Below are 24,926 nucleotides of genomic sequence, written 5' to 3'. Positions count from 1 at the left end.
CGGAAGTAGCGGTTCATACCCCCCCCCTCCTTCCCCACCAAGGCATTTCGATGGTCCGTCGCGATTCACGAGTCCTGATTCGATTAAAATCGTTGATTTAAAAAAAAACACTGCTGAATGTAGCTGCCTCGAGTGGTTAGTGGCGGTGAGGTGGGGCGGGGGTCATGTTGTAACCATTACGTATAATATATATAACCCGCAAAAAAAAAGTTTGTTTATTAAACTGGCAAATTCGATGTGTGGATTGTCAGCTGAAATAATGGGTATTAATTGATGAGTTTCGTGCATCATTACACCCTATAACATATATGCACAGACACACATACCTTACACAAGTTTGGATGAGAACAATAATTACCAAGGTATGCATTAAACTTGGCCAGTCTCACCGGTATGATTCAACAGGGTCTTGGTATAAATACATTGTTGTGAGACACCGATGTCCATTTACAAAGGGCAAGGACCTGCTGAGTGGACTGTCAAGACACGGGGACTGGAACTCTGTATTTGTATGTGGTTTTCTATTCACAATATTTATAATAATAATAAGTAGTTTCATTATCCAAGCACACCTCACTGAGTCTCAAGGCCCCTTTTCAATAAGATTATTTTTGGGAATGTATTCAAATCATATTTTGAAAGTATATTGTGTGTGGGAGGAAACCACAGCACCTAGACAATACACCTGTACATGAGGAGGTAACAGGCAAGAATCCGCGAAGTTAGGTCCACGAACTACTTGCTGTACTGCATTCGACCGGTATTGCCACAGACCTGCAGGTGGGTGACCCACGTACACTAGCGTCCCTGTGTGAGCCACCAACCCCCGCCGCCACCCCCCTGTCTAAAGCAGTGAGGTGTGCACTACCTTGCCTGACAAAAAGTCTTTGAGCTGGATCAAAAAGTTCTCCCCCACAAAAGGCACTGCACTCTCAGCAAACTCCTTCATATGAAGATCATTCTCGAGTATTTTCAGCTTCATACTTTTAATATTATTTGAATATTTTGTTTATATATACAGAATATATTTTAGTTGCGCTGTCCATGTCATGTCAGAGACCAAAACCAAACAAAAAAATGAGCAGTGTGGTCTTGTCATGGGTCCAGGAAAATGATTTCGCAGAACTACTTCTGAGGTCGGTCCAGTTGCCTCTTGTCCACTCCTTGTGGGGCACACAGTGTGCGTTCGTCGTTACAAGGCAACACAACGGGACGTTTTCAGTTCTCGGAAGTTGTAATATTCGGAATTATGCGAAGCACTTCATCCAATGCGATTGATTGTTTTTGCATTCATTGGTGAATTGGCCGAGACAGTCAACTTACTTACTATGCCTGAGAAACTGGTTTGATCACGGTGGGTGGAAGAGAAACCTGGACTTGTATACAGAATGCCAGCGGTGCCAGCATAGCGCTTCCTCGCTGGCATTAAGAGCCACCGCAGGCACTGGGCCATCATCTGCATCTTCACACTCGACGAGGCTCTGCGTTCACTCGATCTGGCAAAGGTTCACCGCAAATGACCTCCATGGCCACTCGCAGGCACCGACGGTCGTACCACCGGCAGGGAGTCAGCGGCAGCCGCAGCCCTCTACCACCATGTCCTGGTAGTTCTTGAGCACCACCTTCTCATACTCGTCCATGTAGAGCATGGAGATGGGGCTCAGCTCGGTGGGCACGCAGCACGCGCGCGGGATGCTCGCGTTCACCGAGTTGACGAGCGTCTGCACGATGGCGTGGTTCGTCGAGTTGAGGTGGTCGGCGAGCGGGAAGGGGCACTCGCCCTGGCAGAAGTAGGCGTTGTAGCCCGGCGGCGCGACGATCCAGTCGTCCCAGCCCACCTCGCGGAAGTCCACGTAGAGCGGCTGGCGCTGGCAGAGCACGCGCGGACGCCGGCCGCCCGCGTGCCTCCCCGACGCCCGCCGGGACCTCGCCCTCGCCTCGCCCAACGTTCGGCCGCCCCTCCCGTCGTGGCCGTAGGTGACGAGCAGCGGCCTGAGCCGCGGCCACGAGTCGAGGTCCTCAGGCGAGCGGGCCCGCGGCGGTACGGCCGCCCGGCTGGCGCGCACGTGGCCAACGTGGCCGCCGCCGCCGCCGCCGCCGTCGTCGCCGTCGGCCGCGTCCTCCCCGGGGGTCGGCAGCAACTCGACGAGGAGGCCGAGGCTGGAGCTGGGCCGCCCGCTGAGCGCCCGTCGCTGGAGGGCGGCGCTCACGTCGAAGCTCTCCCAGCGCGTGGCGTTGTCGTGCACGAGCCGCGAGTCGAGGAGCGTCGCCGCCGTCGCCGCCGCCTCGTAGACGTTGACGCGGAGCGGGCGGCCCACGCGCCGCTGGGGCCGCAGCCGGGCCCGGTGGAGGCGCAGCTCGGCAGCGTGCACCCACTCGTCGGCGGGGAGGCTGGACAGGTCGAAGACCAGGCGGTGGCGTTGGTGGTGGTGGTGGGACGACGACGACGCCGCTGCCGCCGCCGCCGCCGATTGGCCGTGGTAAGGCTGCTCCTCCAACGAATCTGCTCGCGGGCGCGCACGTGGGACGGGATCACTGGGTCAGTCGTTGTTGTTGTTGTTGTTTGCAGAATCAGAATTTGTATTTATGCTGGAGGAATCCGGATGAGCTATAGAGCTCTTTTTTTCCACAAATGTCCAGTAGGGGTGGGGGGGTCAGAAAGTTACTACAACAACATACAATATCAAAAACACGATAGGAGTGCAAAGCATAGGGAAGGATTTGATGAAGCCGTGTGGCCAGGAAACACCTGGAAAGAGACGTTGAACTTGGACAAAATGTGGACAGAACATTCTTGGCAGTGGGGAGACGGGCTCACTGTTTGCGCCCAGTCTACCCTGTGGCGGCACAGTTCAGAATCAAATTGCCACTGGTGTCGTTGATGGTCAGAAATCGAACCTGAGGAAACTGGAATCATAAGACAGTGATATTTACAGATTTTTTTAATAAAAATAAAAATCGATATTTATGCATATATTGCTTGGACTTCATCCACAGAGGTGTAGATGCACACACACACACAAAGACAAAGATTCCCTGTGTTGCCATAAAGATTGTTGGGGCAAGTCCTGTTAGCAAGCACTTAAAAAAGAGGCCAGTACCACAAATGAGTCAGCATCAGGCCCGGCCACCTTTGTTTCCCCAGTACTGATGCCTCTGTACATTGAATGAGGTGCTCGTTGAAGGCTGAGTCAAACTAGGGAAGGCCCAAGGCAAAGTCTGATGCCACTTGTCACTGATGCTGAGCTTACAGCTTCTCTCTTGGCTATTCTCTTCCTTCCCTCATCCCTCCACTCTGTCCCATCCCACCCCTACTCCTTCGTGATCCTTAAGTATCCATCTATCACTGCCACTCAATCCTCAATCCTTGCATGCACCTGTGATCTAAATTATTCTCTTCCGTCACCGTTTCTTAAACTACGTGAAGTGAATGCGCTCTTTAAAAATAAATTTGATTAGAATCACAGTTGTGTGCCAGGTTCATATGCCTGTGTAATCAGCATGTTGACACTGATGACATGCATTCAAAGAACACACGTATATATGTTTTACCAGGTCAGGCTCACTGAGCTATATAGCTCTTTTTCAGAAGCGACCTGCCCACAAATTATAGTTCAACGAAGTGGCTTAGAATGTGGACATGTATAGCAGCCAAATACTCTAACCGCATGTTTCTAAATGTGGAGAGAAAAACCAGAAGACCCGGCGTAGCACAAAAGTCAGAACACATAGGGGTATAATACATATATTGACACTGGCATTAAAACATTAAAATTTTTGAAGTTGATGTTTTATCTATTGTCATTAATATTTATTTACTGTTTTGAAATTACATTTCAAATGGTAAGAACATGTCCTGAATAAAGTCAAAAATTAATTTGTAAAAGAGAACGCATGTATGCGTGCATTCATTTCAATGGAAGTCAGTTTGAACATTTGCTAAAATCATTGAAATAACCCTATGTGATTTGTTAAACGAAGTATAATAACCCTACGTGTCCTGACTTTTGGACTTATATATGAGAGATCAGTGCAGCAACACGCATTGTTGCACTGTGCTTTTATGCTTCCACATCTATGCCCCTCCCATGCCGTCACCAAGCACATTCAGATAACCCACACAACGTAAATAGGCCCTCATCCAGCAGTGTATTAACAAAAGCGCTATAACATGCACATGCTCACCGCTGTACGTATGGAAAGGACATATATTATGCAGACACTACATTGTATCCGCGTTGTACAGATGCATGCGCTTTGCACACAGCTCGCTGTATACCCTGCCAGTAGCCTTAAACGTGTTTTTTTTAAATGACAAACTTCTTTTTGTGAACACGTCAATGGACTACAGCTATGAAGGCACGTCTTTCAACGGGGTTTAATATGCATTAGACAGAGGCTGTTCACACAGGCCCGGCTATTTATTCAACACAACTCAAGCACAAATCGACGTGTTTGCTTCAATGTAGATACGTATTGCATAGCACCGGGTCAGCCGCCTTTAAACAACAACAACAACAAAAAAGGTCCCATTCATTAGACTTGACAGTGCACGGGCGTTACTGTTTCTGAATAATAGAACGTGAGGAAAATGTTGGTTTTTAGAAGACTCCAACTCCTACATGCCCTGGGTGTCCTCTGCCAATTAAAACAGCGTCCTCTCGTGGACAAGGCAATCGAATGCAATGTTAATTACATGCAGGGAGTAAACGTGCAACTAGGCCTCGGCAAGGTAAGGTAAAAACAACGAGCCTACCTTTACCCTACCTTTTACCTTACCACAATACAATCACTCTACCCTACCTTTTACCCTTCAGCAGGTAAGGTAAAAGGTAAAAGGTTATAAGCAACGAGCCTACCTTTACCCTACCCTTTACCCTTACCCCATACAAATTACCCGATTACAGGGTAATTACTGGGGTACTACTACACATTAAAAAGGTTTATAACAGGTAAATGCTAGGTAGAGCGCTTTATTCATCTATAGAATACTCTCGATTATTCCAATTTTACACGCTTTCTTTAAACTCACTCTGTCTGTTGTTGTCGTTGTTGTATCCTCAAATCTTGTAACTCAATTTTAACCCACTTCCCAATGTGGTATCGACTGCAAACTTGGTATGCTTATGTCATACTGATGACAATACTATATTCTATCATAAAAAATAAAATAATAATATTTTAAAACATTATTTTTTGTTATGTTTCGGCTTGGGTGTAATTGTCCACGGCCCCCTTACGTTGTGGCGAGCTTCGGGGCCACTTCCTGGAGTCGTGGAGTTTTGCCATTACTCGTAGATTTCATAACAACGTGTTTTAAAAAAAAGTTTTTTTTTAAATATTACTTATTAAATGGAGGCCCCGGACTGCGCCACGGAGCTTTTAGCAGTAAACAAGGCACCGTATTTACCGGGTTAATACCTTGCGCTACCTTTACCCTACCGGGTAATTCTTCCGAGCTACCTTTACCCTACTACCCTTTACCTTACCCCTTGGCATGTCGACACCTTTACCTTTACCCTTTTACCCGGTAAAAAAGGTAAATTACCTTACCTTGCCGAGGCCTACGTGCAACGTTATTTTCCACATACAGAACTCCTCTTGTCCGCGGCTCTATTATTCCGCAACCCTATTATCCGAAACTCCTAATTATTCGCGGTGGCTGGAGGTGGCAGTGAAACCTTCGAAACGTCGCATGTCCACTTCGCCTATCCCTCCTTGTAGGTCGATAAAATGGGTAAATACCACTTTGTGAGACGTGAAGAGAGGGTGTTTTTTTAGATATACTGATCCCCGTCATGGGAAGATGGACTTGTAATCGGTTAAGGGCTGCCAATGGAGAAATACGTGCGTCACAAATTGCTCGTGTGAGTGATGACACACTTTGTTGACTCTTGATTGCTATTGCTGTATTATAAAGGGCCAGCATGGTGAAGTATGGTCAAATAACCCTCCACCATACGACCGGCTTTGACGTCGGGGTGTCCTCAACTATCCAGCCCTCATCCTGCAGTGGATTAACAAAAGGGCTGCATGTGTACATTATAAAAGGAGCAACGTGGCCAATGAATTAGGCCCGCGTGTATCTATCTGATACCCATTAACAATTACTGTATTTTATTTTTCATGCCCAAAAGCATCATCGTCACTATTAGCAGCTGAAGCGGCATTCTCAAATCATCATCATCATCATTGGCAATAGCAGAAGCATCATCATCATCCGAGCGTCATTATTATCATCATCAGCAGCAGCATCGTGCCATCATCATCATCGGTAGTATCTTTGGATTATCATTCTCAAATCATCATCGGCAGCAGCAGAAGCAATATTTTAACGCACATCAGCATTCTCACACCATCATTATCATCTTCTTATTCATATTCATCATTATCATCCTTTTGGTGCACGCATTTGAACCGACAGTTTTCTGGAACCGCTCACAATGTTTCGAGTTAAAGACAATTCAAACTCGTAAAGTAATTTGTTTCATATCCTGGATATACAAAAAAAAATGTTACGCGTGGTCGTGTTTTATTACGCGTTTGTGAAGGCCCCTTTTAAAAGGCAAAGTTCGCACACGGGTATATGAGCGGTGGCGCAAGTGGCTAGCGCCCTGGTACAATGAACCCCGGTGATCCGAGTTCGATTCCCCACCACCGCTCGCGTCCGTGGCGAGTGATATCTGAACCAGTCGTGCATTTTCGTCGTGGGATATGTGGTGGGCATCAGAGGGCAGTGCAACGATAATCAGTTGCTGCACTGTACTTCTGTGCCCCCTCGTCTAAGCTACCCCGTCTTCACCAATCGGCACTGACCAGCTTTGTGAAGTATGGTCAAGTAACGTTGATGACCCAAACGGCGCGGCGAGGCCCTCATTCAGCAGTGGATCATACACGTTACCTCTCATACCACGAGATGCCGCTTTAGTCACCACATAAATTTAGTAATATCCGATTTTTTTTAATTCGACTTTCTCATGGAAACATTTCGTGTGTGGAAATATTTTCCAGAGCTCAGCCCCGGACAGCTCCGTCTGTAATGAATCCCTGGTTAGGTTACACTCATTGTAGCCGCTCGACTCCCCTAGAGGTTGCGCCCGACAGCTGGCAGGACAGACAGGCTGCCCTGCGCTCAGTATGACGGGTTTGCTCATCGGCAGGATGCAACGAACACGCACTTGCCACAACTTGCACCACTGTCAATACCATCATCATCATCATCTGCAGCAACAGCAGGAACATCAGGAGCAGCAACAGCGTTCATTCCCAACTCCGCCACCATCATCATCACCACCACCACAACCACCATCGTTATAATTGGCGTTCGCGGACACGGCAGCAAACACAATCCTCTCGTTTTCGTTATTTTCCACCATCATCAGCAGCAGCAGCGTGCTCAATTTGTCATCATCCGTTATTAAAACGGTTAGAGTATCAAATTAATGGACATCGTTATCACCCCCATAATCAGCAAAAACAACAATAAGATTATTCTTAATCCGGCATCAGCATCGGCAGCATTGGCAAAGCACAATTAGCAGCATAACCATATCATCATCATCAGCAGCAGCATTCTTTAAATCATCAGCGGCGTTCTTAATCGATTATTATGATCCTAATCATCATCAGTAGCAGGAGCAACAGAAGTAGTATCAGCAGCAGCACTCTCAATCCACCCGAATGACCATCACCAACCTTATAATGTCGGGAAAAGAAAAGAAAACAAGATTCCAACTCCACACATCAAGATCTGAAACCTGCTTTCTGTACTGCTGACAGGCACCTCGCTATCCCTGAAGGCGAGCGTCTTGAGTATGTAGTCTTGTCGTGAGTTGCTAACCCCTGCTTTACCAGCATGCACCACTATTTTTAGCTTCGAAATGGCAAAAAAAAATGTATTCCTCTAACATTACAGCATTGTGGGGGTGGAGCGGTGGCGCAGTGGTTAGCGATTTGCAGTATTAACATATGGCACCCGAGTTCCATTGTCGGACGCGACTAATAACAGTGGCGAGTGATGTCTAAACCGGCCCTATTACGCACCCCTAAATCCCTCCCTATATCAACCCGCACTAACCAGTGGGTCCTAGAGGCCCCGGGTAGGATACAAATTGGGGGATCCCCCCCCCCCTTATTCATGAGCTCTGCTATGGGGCTCTCTGTCGCCTGAAACCTGTGGCGTGGTGTAGCATGCTCACAACCTCGCGAATGAACGACAGAGCGTGGGGAGGGAGGCCTTCATCTCAGCGATTGATTCTAACGTATGTACGGTGAACTTCTTTCGCACCGTACGTAGCCAACCGGGCTGATCGGAGGTACACTGCATTGAATAGGCATTGGGGAAAACACTGCGTCACGTGTGCATTGTCTATCATAAGCGACTGACAGGTCACCGAGGTGTGTCACACATCGAGACATCTCTTATCTCAATTGTGTAGATTATACGTACGCGAGGACATTGCCATTCTAGTTGAAGGTGATTTCACATTGTGTATGTCTTGATATACGAGTACACCATGATAAACACGTTGATGCGTGTGTGTCAAGTACACACACATTATACCCTGCCGCTTGTTATATAAATTACACAGAGGCGGTTGACGCGTTTCAAGGAAAAAATATTAAAAGTACTCGGGTATCATTCTTTAATTACTAATTCTATTACATTCATTCTATAATTCTACAGCTGTATACACGGCTAGGAATAATAAAGGCCCATTTTGTCCCATTGTTCTTTGGGAATATTTGTGATCATCGCACTGCCAAAACATTTGACTCCCGCTCAAATAGTGATGCAATAGTCGAGTTCTCATTGTTGCTATGTTGATCCATACTCTATCAAAATATGAAATATTGTTTGGTAGTTTTAACACTGGAAAACACATTTATTTAGAACTGCTTCTTGTGTTTAGTTTGTTGTCCTTCCCCGCACATACGATGCACACGGTTGGCTACGTACGGTGCGAAATAATTTCCACATATGCAGCGTGCAACATACATACCTGACGTGTTTGAAAATATAATATTATACTTTCTTGTATCGTGGCGATACTCGCAAAGTAAGTGTAATATTGCACGCGGGCCGAGTCACCTTTGAACAAGAGCGATACACCTCCACGAACTTTACTCGGGGAAATACACCTCCGATGCCCGATTCCGCATCCCTTGAACGTGAAATGACACTATTTTACTCCGCATGAATCCACCTCTGCCTCTTGAGGGTCTCTTATGTCTCCACCAAAGCAACATTAACATGCTTATTGATGCACGGTGTTTATTCTGCATCTGCTTTATAATTACCTACCATGATAATTATTCCTTTTTTTAATATATAACACCCTCTTATACGTTGGGGTGTCTCATCAGAGTGCTCTATACCACGTCTCATCCCAAACATTATCAACATCATAAAAGGACCCCCCCCCCCCCTGCGGTAGCTGTCTCTGTGGGCGCAAAGGTGACAGATACAACAGTTGGGACGATCTGCCTTTTCTTTACGTGTAAACCCAAAAAACACATGATAATTAGAAAATGAATTTCAATTATTGCATTCGACAGATACATCCTAGATATTTCATTTTCGCCCGACAAGAGCAATGCGATGCCCTTGATGTATACAGGATCGTGGTAATCTTTCGCCAAGCAATGTGGCTAAGAAATAAAGACAGACGACCGTCCCTCCACGTACTTTGCTCTATTCCATGAGTTAAGAACACTCCTGAGTGTCCGTTCGACCTTCTGGGTCCTCATCAGCAGATGCAGGCTTTGCTAAACCCTTTCTGTTATGATACCCAAATCTTAAACTGTTGCAAGAGAAACCTACTGATATAAACATATATTCATATTGTACATTATATATAAATAGGTGCTTTTTGATGACAAAATGTTGAACTTCCCTTTTCTTATATGCAATTAGAAAAACTGATATATAAATATTTTTGTTACAAAATGTGCAAGATAACAGCTGGCCGACAGCCCTTTACAACCACTTCCAACACCGCCGTGCATTACTCCGGAACGTGCGTTACGAGATATTGGCCGTCGTTAAAATGCATCTCACACTGCTGCCCCTGGCCGTGCTTTTACACCTCGACGGTCACATTACCCTCGGACCCCCTATAACCCCCCCCCCCTTTTACCTTCGTGGTGGAAGCCCCTCACTGTGTTGGCCATCGCCGACGCTCGCTCCGCGAACCCCAAATCGGATTCCAACTCGGACGCGGACGCCGCTCGGGACCCCCCGGGCCCGCTTGGCCCCAGCCCGGCGGTCTGCAGAAGGCGGTAGACGTCCACGAGGTACTGGGATACCGCAACGCCTGGCCTGGGTCTCGGCCGCCTCTTCAGGCCGAACACTTCCAGCAGCCGCGTCTCGAGGTCCTTTTGCAGGAGTCGTTGGCTCTCCGATGATGAAGCGGACGAAGCAGCAACAGCGGCGGCGGATGATGACGACGAGGAATATGTTTTGTGGGCACCGGCGGTGGCGGACGAAAACGCCGAGAGGACTTGTGCACCGCGTTCCTCCTTGACGATATCGACTCGTCCGAACGTTGATAAATCCATTGCCGCGCACGGTGGCAGTGTTGACGGCATCATAATAATCAGCAGCAGCAGCAGCAGCACAAAGCCGTGCCGAGACTCGCTCATCTTGAGCCCTTGCCGTGGGAGAGGCTGTGGGGCTCTCTCAACGTGGCGAGGAGCATGATTGCGCGCCCAAGGGGCACGCTCTTCACTGCGACGACGATGATGACGACGACGGTGATGATGGTGGTGAGCAGGAGCAGGAGGTGGGGGATGCGGAGTGATGTACTTAGAGCAACACCGGGCTGAGATGACACAAGGATTGTCGTTGCTGAATGGTCATCTTCACAGGAGTCCAACCTTGGATTTGAAGAGCAAAGCCAGTCTCCGCATCAACACGTCATGCTTGACCTGTGACATTTCAGACCAGAGTGCAATGAAGAGATGTTGCTCAGTTCTGAGTTGAAGGACCGTTCCTAAGTTAGGACATTGTTAGCAATAATAATGTGGCATCAGAGTGATATGACAATAATTTTTTGATCCAGAAAAGTTTTATTCAGTTTAATTACCCATAAAAGCCTTATTCGGTCTCAATAAATAAAACAATTATCAAGAATGTCCTGCATTTGAACGTTTAACCAGTTTCATTAATTTAATATGCTATATGTATTGCAGTTGCTGTCTGGTAGTTGTCAGTCACTACATTACTGAGTATAATTATTTTGAAGATTGCTGTTCGTGTTTCTGTAAATCATTCCCTTGTTTTACATCTACTATTGCTTCCACTTCATCATTATCATCATCATGTAGCCTGGTGGTGGTGGTGGTTACACACACGGCCTGTAATCCAGCACCGTGGAGGCGGACGGTTGGTGGATCGCACTGAAACGTTGCAAATCTCACTCTTCACTCACTCTCACATTGGGGTGCCATACCACGGCTCGCCAGGAGAAGGCGGTATAGCAAGTGTGGACTAATATCATCTGTCCAATCTCTTATGGGGATAGAGTGTTTCCCCCTTGCATGTGTGTGTTCTCCAGGCGCTCTGTTTTGTCACTAAATTGTCTGAAATATCTTAATATAAAAACGCATACAATTTAGGACTCTTCTGAAAAACCAAAAATAGTCCTTGGACTCAGTTTGGGGCTTCCTGTGTTAAAATAAGTAATTATTATTACTGTCAGCATCATAATTATCGTCACGCCCTGGTGAGAGCCCATTGAGATCAATAAGTATCCTTTTAAAGTCACTTAAGCATGACAGTAAAAAAAATAACATGACAGCGTAAACAAGCAACAATTTCGAACAATATGAAGAGGAAGTGTAATTTTATGTTTTTATCACAAGACATATCTCTTTGAAATTGTAAAAAATATCAAGTTCAAAGAGTTAATTATTGTACGGAATTTTAATTATCTTAACTTTTTGCGGGCCTATTATACGATGTTTTTTAATGACTTTATTTATACGGGCAATCCTCCTGTAGACGTAGATGCCACTGGATCTCCATGTTCTGATGTAGATGCCACCACCATCGTCTATTGCGCGGAAATTAAACTTATGAGTCTCGGTCCGAACAGGCAACTGAACATACGGACAAGTTTGTTCGTATCCCTGAAAGTTTGTAAGTCGAATGTTCGTAAATACAGGAGTCCCCGTAATGCTAAGTTCTTTGGGTAATTTTCCCACACGGAGAGAGACCGGTGGTGTCCGGAGGAAGCCCACACAATGGGATAACACCGAATTTATGAACCGATCAGCCATGAACCTACTTGCTGTACCACCTCTCAGAAGCGTCTCGCCTCCCATGAAATTCCACATTCCTATGGTGGGGACCATCTTACCCACACGACATCCAACAGTTGAAGATTAACAGAGCGATACCAATTTTATCGACCCTGGAGAGCTGACACTATGATGGGTTGAGTCGATCCCAACTGGGAATTGAGAGTGACCCCATTGTAAGTTGAACACCATAACCGCAGCGCCGCCCATCTGAACCAATGCTTATTTTTTTCCATCACCATCAACGTTATTCTATCCACTGCTCGATGAAGGTCTGCCTACTCATGCCCTCGCCGTCCTTGACGGTTCAGCACTGCAACCATCAATCTCGCCCCTTGCACGGGAACTGAACTCATCGCTCCACCACGACGGTCATCAAGCGAACTCCGGTCATCCTCACAGCGGCTTTTTTGATCGTCTGGGGAACGCTCTTCCTTCCGATATTAGGAAGCCACTGGGGCTATGGACGTTCAAATCTAGAATGAACACTCATTTCTTATTAGAACTGCTTTTTCGTGTTTAGTTTGTTGTCCTTCCCTCGTACCGCGGATTTTCACGGTTGGCTACGTACGGTGCGAAAGAATTTCAACATACAGTATATACATACATGCATGGTCGTCTCCCCGTGGATGCGTTTCCCTCCTTTGGCTGCAATTCCATCATCAGTTGTGTCCTCTGGCCGACTGTTTTATAGATATATACAGTACAGTATATAGATAGGGCCTACGCAATACGTCAACTTCTAAGCCATACTCTTCCTTCCCACACCCACCTCTCTCTCATTAGCGCTGATATTGGACTGGTTATCATCCGCCCATGCCCACGGGGCATACCTCACTCCACGTGCAACCCATCCCTCGCTCACCCACCGCAACACACAAAGACAAAGATACCCCGTATAGCCTGTTTGGGGGCACGCGCTGTTAGCGAGCACATGATGAGGGTGGAGTGAGAAGCACCACGCCCGGCCGCCTTTGTCTCCGCAGTGACGATGTTTTTTACACACCGCACAAGGTACTCATTTGAGGCTGAGTCGACCTAGGTGAGGCCCAGGACCGGTTCGGATACTCGTCACTGGTGTTGGCCGTTCGTAGCGCAGCGCGCTAACCGTTACACTACCGCTCTCCACACCGCAACACGCACGTGTCACGCACCCACACACACACACCCCGACCAATGAGTCACATCGGACATTCAACTGAGCGCTCAGTCTTTTTGTACATAGACTACAACGCTCTGTAAATCCACTGCTGGATGAAGGACTCCCAATGCCGTGCCGTTCGCGGGGACGTTTGACCATACATGGCCACGCTGAAAAGTCCCGGTTGTTGAAAGGGTCTGTAAGCCCAGGAGCGGTTCACATTATTACTCGTCACTGATGTGAGCCGTGGTCGGGAATCAAACTCGTGTGGCTGAGTGTCTATCGCATGCGTCTCTCGCGGGCTTCCCTCGCTTTCATCGGATTTATCATCATACTACACGGGCGGCGAATTACTTGGTTCACCGATGATGGGGATCGTGTGCATATACCCTAGCTATTGTGTGGTCAGCACTGAGACTTCGAAGTGACACTGCTCTGTGCGAGAAACAAAATCGACCTCCGGGAAGTAATTTGCATAAGCCCAGATGACATATTTGTTAATATTTGAGTTTTACTCTCTTTAAACATAAACTCGAGTACAGCGCGTGTATATCAAATGTCGGCTTTTTTATTATTATAATTGTACAATATCATTCGTGGTTTATGGCTCGTATAGTAAACCACTGTAGTATGCGTTCTTTCAAGGGAGAAGGAATAGCAAAACGACACCAAGTCTCTCCTGAAGCCCTCTCGTGGCTCGCAGACCTCAACATTGGCATTGACCCACCTCCTGAACGTACGGGCGCATGCGAACGATCGTCGATGCGCAATGCTGTCCGACGCTTTGGTGGGACAGAAACTCGCGACAAAGTCGGCGGAGTTCAAATCCCGAGTCAGCTCATCGCATTTTCCACTATTCCCCCAGGGCCGACACGGCGAGTAAACTACATTACTTTTGACTTAAAACTTGAGTGTATTACTTTGTAGGGATTCTACAGTTGGTTATCGTTGTACGGAAGGGCCGAGCCAATTGCTGTGCGAACGTGGAATTTCCACCAATTTGTGGTTCAGGAGTGTCGACGTCTGTGGCTGCCTTATTGCGTGCATGGTGAGTAGGAATGATCCTCTTTTAATGTTGAGTTTGATCACGTAAATAAACTAGTACGCAGAAACGCACAAGATCTGCGTGCATATTGCAGCTGTTTATACAATAGCGCAAACACAGACGTACTGGACTCGTATGAAGGTGCACTGTTAATGCCCGAAGTTCAGAGAGGTAAGTGAAGGCACATTTAGGGTCCTCTTAGTCCTTTGTTAATTCCCGAAACCCAGAGAGAGGCAAAGGTAATTTTAGAATTCCTAACGGCAGAGGTTCTCAGTGTAGAACAAAGCACCTTTAGGATTCTTCAGTTCGTTGTTCACGCTCGAGGCGAGACAGCCAGTCTCAGACACAGCCCATGCAAGCACGTGTCACATCCGACCCTACGCTATCCCACAGTAATTGTTTTTAGTTTTAACAAATTCGTCAAAACGGTGCGTTTCGAGCAACGCCCATATCTTCATAGCGCATAAAAAAACGGCTTTATAGCAGCACGTGCTTTTGAGAAGGGTCATTGCTTTAAATGTTGCCATATATGTCACGTACAAATCCAGTGTTATTGGAGAATGTGTCAAATTTTTGTTTTTGTTTATCTCCGCTTGTGCACGATTACCAAAACAATTTGTTCAATCCCCACAATGCAAACTGGCTACACGTGTTCCTAATAGGCGCTGCTGCAAAGCCGTGTTTAATACATGCGAATTAATATTATAATTTGCAACTTTACATGCAGATATTGGTCGCCGTGAAGGGAATGTGGAATTGAAATAACGGATTCAGGATTGCCAATATAGATTAACCTGTTTCGTTGTGTGTTTATATAAATAGGGGCACGTTTTAATATTAAATCATAATCGTGGCCGGCCGTGGTCAATCCACTGCTGGATCAAGGCCTCGCAAAGCCTCCACCATCTCACGACCCTGTGGTGTCAATCATCCGCCGAGCATCTGCGCATGAGCTGATGTCATCAACAAGCACTCTGTGAGGATAGTGGACTCGAAGCAGGCACGCGGCTATAAATGCTGACGGCCGGTAGTCAAGGATAACGACGGAGTGGTAGTCGAGGGGAACAGGGAACGAACTTGATAGGACGTCGGCCAAGGAGATGGAGCAATGATATCAGCCGGTTAGCAGCTATTTAAAAAAAAAAACTATCAACTCTTTTTTTTATTTTACCAGGTAGCTCAACGAAGTGGCGTATCACATGGAAATGTAGAGCAGCCGAACACTGTAAACGCACGGTGATTCTAAAAACCGGAGGACCCGGAGAAAAATACTGACGACCACGTGGAGAGGAACATGCAAACTCCAAATATACAACAGGCGTCAGGGTCGGAATCGAACCCACGAGCTCCTGCACACCAGGCGAGGTAGTCAACATCCCGCCACCTGCTAGGGGAATTGCTGCATCGCTTGGTCGTAAATGATGCCGCTTATTTGTCGAGGGACGCCTTTTAACCAGCAGTGGATTGATCACGCCTAATGAAGAATAGATTATAACTTAATCAACACTGTGGTTGGAGCTCTTTGAAGTTTGCGAGATTCAAATCTTGATTGGTGGGTCGGCTCAGCCCCGTTTCATCCCTCCGAGAGGGATATAATAAGTAACGCTTAACAATAACTTCCTTTATTTGTCCAGGAAAGACTCAACAAGTCTCAGAACTCCTCTTGCAGGATGTTCCAGATTTGGGATGTTTTTTCTTTTTGCCAATTCCATGCGTGAGTGTTGTTTGACCCTCAGTGTAAAACAACGAGTGCCACTTTGCTTGCTTCGTGGGAAACCACCAGCAGATGCTCCCCATGCAAAGAACAGACTCGCCCCCGCCACGGCAATGTGGAATCTTCGATACCTTACTCAGGACCTCCCCAACCGAGGTTACGCAACTTCACTAATATTCCGAATAACACGAAGATGAACGCCGCTGTATCTATATATACACACATTACCTCTAGCGGGGAGGAGCGGTGGCACAGTGGTTAGCGCACTGCGCTCATTAACCCGGCAACCCGAATTCGATTCTCGACCACGGCTAACATCAGTGGTAACGTGATATCAGAACCGGTCCTACCCTGCCCTTCCCCCCTCAACAACACGCACTGCCCAGCGTGGTGAAGTATGGTCAGATACTCTCCATGACACACAAGGCAGGCGTTCGTTCAATGGTCGATTGATATAAGTGGAATTAGTTTAAAGTGTGTGTCTAGCTCTGTGTGTGTGTGTGGTGTGGGGAGCGGTAGTGTAGCGGTTAGCGCGCTGTGATACGAACCCGGCGACCCAAGTTCGATATCCGCTCACGGGCAACACCAGTGACGATTATCTGAACCGGTCCTAGGCCTCCCCTAGATCGACTCAGCCTCAAATGAGTACCCGGTGCGATGTGTAAACATCGCCACCGGGGAGACAAAGGCGGCCGGGCTTGGTGCTGGCCACCCCAACCCACTCGTGTACCGTTACCGGCCTTAATAAGGTGCTCGCTAACAGCACTTGCCCCAACAGTCTGTTAAGGCTACACCGGGGGGGGGGGGATCTTTGTCTTTGTACGTTCGTGCTACACACACACACCACTGCAATACGCACATGCCGAACACACACTGCCACAAGACACTTTTTTTTGTAGCTCGGCTCAAGAACGCACGCCCACGCGCGGCGCTCGGGCTCCTAAATATATTCTGTCATGTGTAATTATTTTTTAATATATATCCCACCACCACTACCACCACCACCCTTCCCCCTATCCCCCAACCACACAATGCTAACCCACACAGAGCCGGCAGTCCCAAGTCACACAAACACACATGGCACTGCATATCCAATTATATTATCGTTGTTAACCGCGGTTTAAACACAACAAATAAATAGACCTCTCAGTGTTATTAGGTGTGTCGTGCGACTGCCTGTTAACATTAATGATGTCTGTGAGCGACACCACAAGACAAAAAAAGCCTTAATAGCACAGCGTGATCCATTTATAGATGCACCACTGTCTTCGAACTACTTTCTTCTCGACAGGTGATTTTGATCGAAAGCTGCAGTGTGAAAGCGATGGCTCGGTTAGGTTAGGGTTGAGTGTTTAAACGATGTAAAGTGTGCACGTGTAGAGATTGGTGAGAGACGTACAGAGGAATTGACGTCAAAGAGCGTTTTCTCTTATAATTTATCCCCTTGTTATATTAGTGGGGTGTCTGTAAATGGATCGCCCTCTATATGTAGTAATCTTAGTCCGCCTCATATCCAAAGCAAACCCTTAACCATTGGTACAAATTCCACATTCCCATGGCAGGACAAGTCCACCCACGCGAAAGCTCCCCTGAATTCTTACATTCAAATGAATATCCTTGGGTCTAGTAAAGTTAAAACAAAACGGGCACGTCGCTCGTAACGTTGCAACTCTTTTTACCATTATTATTATTACTACATACGCAGCGCTCATTTCACACACACACGTGTGTGTGTGTGTCTCTCTGATACTGTGCGTGTCCTGCCCGTGTCGAGTGGTGTTTTGTTGTTGTTGTTGTTGACGTACCTTGTCCAATGCAGCGCTTTGATGGTGCAGGGTCCGATGTCACAACGACAGCGGCGAGTGCGCGTAGCCACGGGGCGCGTGCGTGTGTGCGACTCGAGAGCGCTCCGACTCCGTGAGGTTTAAATACAGCCCCCCGCTAACACGAACTGCCCGTGGGGTGGAGGCAAAACGTGTAGGTGGCAGCAGGGGAGAGCCCCAAGAGCTGCGAAGGGGTTGGGTTGATGGAAGCGGAGAGAGAGAGATGATGATGATGATTGGATGCCGCGAAACATCACGCACGCACGCGCGCAAAGACAAAGGTCCCCCGTGTAGCCTCGACAGGCGGGCGGGGCAAGTGCTTGCTCGCGAGCAGCAGCAGCAGCAGCAGTACCTATAGAAGGTTGGCATGGCAACACGAGGTGGGAGTCACCGTCACCATCATCACCATCACTACCACCACCACGCACATCCGTCTTTGTCTCCCCACGTGGCGATGTTTTTACACGTCGCGGCAGGTACTCACTTGAGGCTGAGTCGACCTAGGGGAGGCCCAGGGCCGGTGCAATATAATCGTCGCCGGTGTTGGGCGCGAGCGGGAATCGAACTCGGGCGGCCGGGTTTGTAAGGTCGCAGTGTCGCTAACTGCTGCGCCACCGCTCGTCCCATGCATCTCCCCCTCTCTCTCTCACACACACACAGGACGGACACACACACACAGGCACACAGGACGCACACACACAGTGGGTGGTGCAGGAGTGCTTAGCATAATAATTATACCCCTCATTCACACAACCTGTCGGGGGTTGTTATGGGCTGGCGCTCCGAACTTGCCGTGCGTAAGTCGCGGGTTCCATCTCCAGGCGCGGCAGTTAAAAATAATGGCCAGGTTTCTCTAAAATGTCTCATCCCACCGACACCTCCGCCACCCACCCCACTCACCCATCGCCGTCTCTGTCCACCCAGCGGATCGTCAGGTCGCGGTGTGGTGGGGGTAAAGTTTGGTTATGACTACCTCGTCCGAGAAGGGTGGCGGGCAAAATGCCCTCTGGGAGCTCCCCCGAAGCGCATGTCCCTGCCGCCAGCAGTGGAGTGAGCAAAGCTATTGCAGGGCTGCACCATGACACGATTCACACACGTGTTGTGTGGGGTGGGACGGTGGTTCGCGCGCTGCGCTGTGAACCTGGCCGCACCAGTTTGATTTCCGGCCACGGCCAACATCAGATGGGGAGTTTCATCTGAACCGCTGCTGGGCTGCCTTGCCTTCTTTGTCTCGTATCGACCAGCGGGGTGAAGTATGGTCAAAACATCGAGTTTTGGATCGACGAAATGGGCTGTACGGTTGTTTTTTTTTTGTGCTTGTCTGTACGTGCATCTTTTGTCAGAGCACTACTCGGCTCAGAAGGGTCGTAGGAGTTCAAATCCATGTCGTATCGTTCATGGGAGATGTTTGACCATACTTCACCACGCCGCTCCGAGTGGGTTGTGACAGGGGCTGAAGGGGGGAGGGGGGGTGAATTCCCGATATGGTTCAAATATATACTGTATACAAAACTTTCGAGTCGCGACTGATGTTCGCCGTTAGCCGGGAACGGAACGAATTTCGCCGGATAAACTGTGCCAACGCTCCACACGATTAAACGAGAATGTTGTCACCCTATAAGAAGTGACGTCTAGATGTTCCCGCGGTGGGAATGTGGCATTTCCAGGAATTGACATGACCATAATTGAGACAATACATGAAAAAAATGTAATGACAAAATGTGAGGAGCCTATGAAGACCAGCCTGTTGTGACGCGGGATACATTCAATTAAATACTAATTTATATAAAAAAGACCGAAATTTGATTAATCATCATCGTCGTCACCACCCATGATCAATCCACTGCTGGATGAAGTCCTCCCAAAGCTGTTGGCATTTCTCACCGTCCTGGGATGTAACGATCCACCCAGCACCTGCACTCGAGCTGATTCCATAACTCCCTCTCAGACGTTCCTCTCCCTTTGCTCCAACTCTGGCGTTATTCTAGCCCACTGGCCATCATCCCCTCTTGCGATGTTGCTCTGCCCAGGCCCAGTGACTCTTCTTAACTAGTCAAAATTATGTCTTTAATCTGTGTATGTCCTCCAATGCCATGTGTTCCTCTCGCTGTCTCTTAATGTAATTCCAGGGAAGAATGACATTTATGCATGGGCTAATTTAAACAAGGAACATAAAATACGGTGCAATAAACCAACAAAACAACAACAAGTATGATGGCCTACTTTTAGAACAGGTCGCAGAACATTAACCGTCACCATCATCATCAGCCATGATCAATCTACTGCTGGATGAATGTCTCCTTCAAGCCGTTGGAGGCATTCATCGTCCAATGTGATCATTTACTTCGCACCTGCAACCGAGCTGATTTCACTGCCCCGTCTCCACCTTGGGCGTATTTCCCAGGCGCAGCCAATGGAGGGAACAACGATACTTTACGGGAGGGCAAATATTGTGTTCGGCCGTGCGGCGCTGTGTTCAGAGCATCTGACTCACAACAGAAGGTTACGAGTTCATATCCCCTTCGAGGAAGAGGAGGAGGATATCGACTGAGCCCATCTGAGTCTCGTCCTTTCGGAGTGTACCGAATACCACGTTGCGGTTAGTGGCTGCAATTCGGATACAACTGAGCAGCCCCATGGGAACGTGGAATTTCTACCACTGGCCAAGAGTCGCCAAGGGTGGCGATTAAAGCCCTGGGAGACAATTTTGATGTTGGTGCTTCATCTAAATGTAACACAATTATACTTGAGCATAATACACGAAGTTAGAGTATGAATAGGAACGTACGATGCTTCCACGGTGGTGTGAATGGTTAGCGCACAGGAATGATAAAATCCAGGGGTCGCGGGTTTAATAACCCACCACGGCAGAATAAACTGTGAGCCACATTTATTGTATTGGTATCTCTGTCCACCCAGCAGCATAAAAGGGTACATCAGTTCGTCGATCGGCAGGATGCGTGTGGTGGGGTAAAGTGTGGGTATTCCCACCTCTTCCAAGACGTTAGAATACAGTCCAGAGGGACACCCAAGAGCTGCGTCGAGGGGAGATCCGTCCGCCAGCCGTGGTGTGAGTGGCACCTCCATAAATATTGTTCCATCTAATATTTGAGACCATTAGGGGAGAAACATGCAAGTTTCCCTTTCATAGGGGCTCGCTAACAATACAATACCCATGTCAACGTAAGCCAAACAAGCGTTTAAAAAAATCCAGCTTGAACTATGTCCCTTCCGTGACCTCGATGCCCCTCAAATAATCCCCGCTCACAACGCACACCAAGTCACCCCCCCCCCCCTCCTCCTCCTTGCCCAACCTCCATCCCAAATCCCCCTGACAAACCACCACCCCCCCTCCCAATCGCTAACTCCATCCTCCCTCATCGCCCATCTCACGCGAGCCACCGACTGATGGGCCATTACCTTAAGCCAATGTTGATGCGAGAGCCCTATCAGATCTCCTAATCGCCCGTTCGGAAGTTTCTCAAGGAAACAAGACAGTTGTTTGTGTACACGGAACACCAAATTGGTTTACACAGAGGCAATGCGCACGCACGTACGAACACGCATGGAAGACAGTGGTGGCACGAAGAGAAGGTCTTTTTTGGAAGAGGCACCGAAGGTTCCTCTTAACATGCTAAAGAAGTTAAGGGCGGGGGGGGGGGGTAGCTAGGGTGATGGGTCATGTGTTATTGGCGCGGAGCCTAACGTTCTATAATTATAAAACCTACGTGGGCAGTTTAGCGAATACTTTAAATGCAAGTTGAGCTTTTGTTGCATGTCTTCTCGGGTCGTACCACGCGTTTGTTTGGCACCAGTTTCATCGTTTCACTCCAAGCGTTGGGAGCTTCTTGGGGAACTCAATGCAGCTCCTATTTAGCGGGGTAGTTTGGGGTTGATGGCTGAGCTGAATTCAGTTCAACCGCAAGGATCTACCCAGTGCTACATATGGATAAGTTGCTTTGTAATCGGACAAATCAAAGCCAGAATGTCTCCCCACTCAAAGGAGCACACTGGGATGACCCGCATCTCGATAGGCGGTCCTCAGCCAGAGGTGGAAATTCAATGTTCCCATGGCGAGGTGGGGAGTGCATATATTGGACGACCACCGTTGGCTTGTCAACAAAAGCGGTAGCAAAAACACTAGCTCATTAGTAGAATTGTCCAAACATCCTCATGCCAGGACCCTCCTGGAATAGTCTGGAGACTCGCTGAGGCTTTCGTGGGTAAATACTTGACATATTATTGAGATTCAATCGAGCCCTGTGGTATGAGACAGCTGAGTCATTCTCGACCGGGATTTGAACTTAGGGCTCTTTAGACGGTGAGTTGAGCGCTGAGGATATACACGTTTGTATTATTTACGGTCGGAAGCTTTGGCTAGTTCTTCCACCTACAGCTGTGCAGCAGACACACACTTAAGCGTGCACATTGTGAGTGCTATTTGCGAGCACCTATTTAGGCCACAACCATGCACACGATTGGCAGCTGTGGTCAGTAAGTCGTCAGCACCGCGCACTCCTGATCACCTTTGCCTTCCTTGCATTGACGTTCATAGACGGCACTACGTAGGCTATAGGATGTTAGGCTAAGTCGACCTAGAGGTGGCCCAAGCAAGATTAAGATATGGACTTTAAACGTTAGGAGCTGATTTCCATAGGCGCGTATGGTCCATGCGTCGCATCACGTTGTTCATACATGAAAGTTACATGACGTTTGTATGCAATTAAGTGAGGAAATCTTCACAAGTGGCCAAAAAACCCACCAAGAAACAATATAAATGCGAAGGCGAAAGCGTCACAAAATTTTTATATATTTTTGTATCGAATTACATCTCTGGATCACGACAATTAATTGCATTACCTGGGTATTGTTGATCGTTACACCACCGCTACACGCAAACAAAAAGGAATCCCAATGTACCCTTGGACTAAAGGTTTAACTTGAGCAGGCTCCGTCCCGGGTCAGCGATCCGGATAAATATTTTCACACCCCCCCCTCCCGGCACACCACATCGGGTCTTACCCCTCGATGTGACTGTGGCTGCTAGTCACGTGCCTACTCCGGTCCACCAGCCGACTCGGAGAATAGTCGGCGAGAAGTTAGGCCCAACTTGGACTATCAAGAAGCAAGCACTGTCAGCGAGCACCTATTAAGTTCGGCACGGGGGGGAGGGGGGGCAAGAGGGCGCAGGCGAACGTTGTGATCGTCATGCGGCGCGTTCGTCTTCGCAGCGCCGAAGCTTGCTCACTGTACCAGATACACCTCTCATTTTAGGCTGCGTCTACCTAGGGCAGGCCCGGAACCCAGGACAGTTGTGCGTAGGTGTGTTGGTGGGATGTTGGTGGTGAGCATGGGAACACTGCAAGCAAGGCAGGTGCAAGCTCCATGCCATCACCAACCCCTTGCCTGCACTCATCTGCCCACCCCTCAAACCCATCGTTACTATGAATGCACTCTCAGCGGGACACGACCGGACGGATGTTTAGGGGAGGCGACCTTCCTCGGGTCCTCGGGCACTGAAGAACAGGGATGCCTCGTCACGCAATGGGCACGCGGGACACCCAGGGCTTGGGCATGGGTTGGGGTCATTGTGGTGTTCGGTGGAACGGGGAAGGACGAGTGGTGGGGGTCGTGGTTGGTTTCAGAGCAAGGATGAGAAGATTGGGAAGGGAGAGACATCACTCTCTCTTCGCTCCAGTTCAACCACAGGAAATTGTGAAATGGAGTGGCAATTTTACATCAGGTCAGCTTGGCAGCGGCGGCTTTTGGCTAGCCATCGAACAAAAACGGCCACCGCATCGCACGCTTTCAGATGCGCTTCTGCGGCCGTCTGGAACGCTCTTCCTTCCAATATTAGAAAGCCACTGGCACTATGCAGTTTTAAATGTAGAATGAAAACTCAGTTCTTTAGAACTGTTTTTTGTGTTTATTTTGTTGCCCTTCCCCCGCACCTCCGCTAAGCACGGTTTGCTACGTATGGTGCGTAAGACGTTTAATACACATACATAATCAGCAGGTTAACCCCTGCTTCACCTAAACATATGCTGATGAGCAATGAGTTATCCCGTTGGTCTTGCTGGGTCTGTTGCAATTCAAAATGTATTCTACATTCCAATGAACATTGACCAGTGCTGAAAGCACAGTCATTGGAACTTTCACATTACTATGGTGAGGGCCATTGGTTTGAAATCTCTCTAACACGAAACAACATGCCTTGACTTTCCAGGAAAATGGTACAGCTGCTAACTTTGTCGACTCTGGTGGGTGGATAGGTTGAGTCGAGTTGTTGACCACAGCATCACTCGACCTGATCAATATAAATACAGGCTGAGCGTTGATCATCCTTTAACCCAGTGGTTCTTAACCGTCACTGCAGCCTGCACCCCTTTGGTTCTCAGAAAGGGCATCTCGCACCCCCAGGGGGTGCGTGCACCCCAGGTCCAGGACCACTGCGAGTTTAACCCTATAACTTGTCCACCGCTGATGGTATTTGCAGTGTGGTAGAAAGACCTTGGTCTGGGTAGAATTTACATTCCCCTCTTTGTGTCTGACATAATGTTTCCCTTGGCTTCCAATAAAAGCAAGCCTTATTTTATGTACAAAAGGTTTGATGAGTGATTTGTGACATAGGTTTGGCAACGTAGAGGCTCTGCAACTAGTGAATGTTATTGGTATTGCAGAAACATATAACTTGACGTGCAATGACCTCATTAAAATTGCCACTGCCATTCTTAATTAGCAACGCACAGTTAGCGCCTGAAAACCCCATCTTCCTTTCAGTGTAAAAGTCAAGAGGTCACCACAGATTAAGGCCACTCATGCCACCTCACCTCACCATTGCTACTGCCAGAAGCAGCCTCTGTCAACACCAAGATTTCGCTCTGACAGCCTCATGGCAAC

The 24,926-nt window shown here is 48.1% G+C and overlaps 1 protein-coding gene across 1 annotated transcript; it reads right to left on the bottom strand.

The window, feature by feature from the left end:
• Positions 1–969: 969 nt before the first annotated feature.
• On the bottom strand, positions 970–19,372 carry LOC103091781 (bone morphogenetic protein 2). Its single transcript, XM_032964077.2, has 3 exons — positions 18,009–19,372; positions 10,140–10,929; positions 970–2,503 (listed from the first exon to the last, which is right to left on the bottom strand). Exons 2-3 carry the CDS (start codon positions 10,642–10,644, stop codon positions 1,569–1,571), a joined length of 1,440 nt encoding a protein of 479 aa, XP_032819968.1. The 5' UTR covers positions 10,645–10,929; positions 18,009–19,372; the 3' UTR covers positions 970–1,568.
• Positions 19,373–24,926: the final 5,554 nt, after the last annotated feature.

The sequence above is a fragment of the Petromyzon marinus genome, chromosome 31 (genome assembly GCF_048934315.1).
Source record: "Petromyzon marinus isolate PM22_M1 ecotype Great Lakes invasive population chromosome 31, UKy_Petmar_22M1.pri1.0, whole genome shotgun sequence".
NCBI lineage: Eukaryota > Metazoa > Chordata > Hyperoartia > Petromyzontiformes > Petromyzontidae > Petromyzon > Petromyzon marinus.
The sequence above is the reverse complement of the archived record's forward strand: the minus strand, read 5'-3'. Positions and strand labels throughout refer to the sequence as shown.

What these genes read in the sequence shown, in the direction of transcription:
- LOC103091781 (XM_032964077.2), bottom strand. Translation starts at nt 10,644, where the DNA reads ATGAGCGAGTCTCGGCACGGCTTTGTGCTGCTGCTGCTGCTGCTGATT. An exon ending in GAGGGGCTTCCACCACGAAG is followed by an intron (nt 2,504 to 10,139) that starts GTAAAAGGGGGG and finishes GCCCGCGAGCAG; the next exon opens with ATTCGTTGGAGGAGCAGCCT.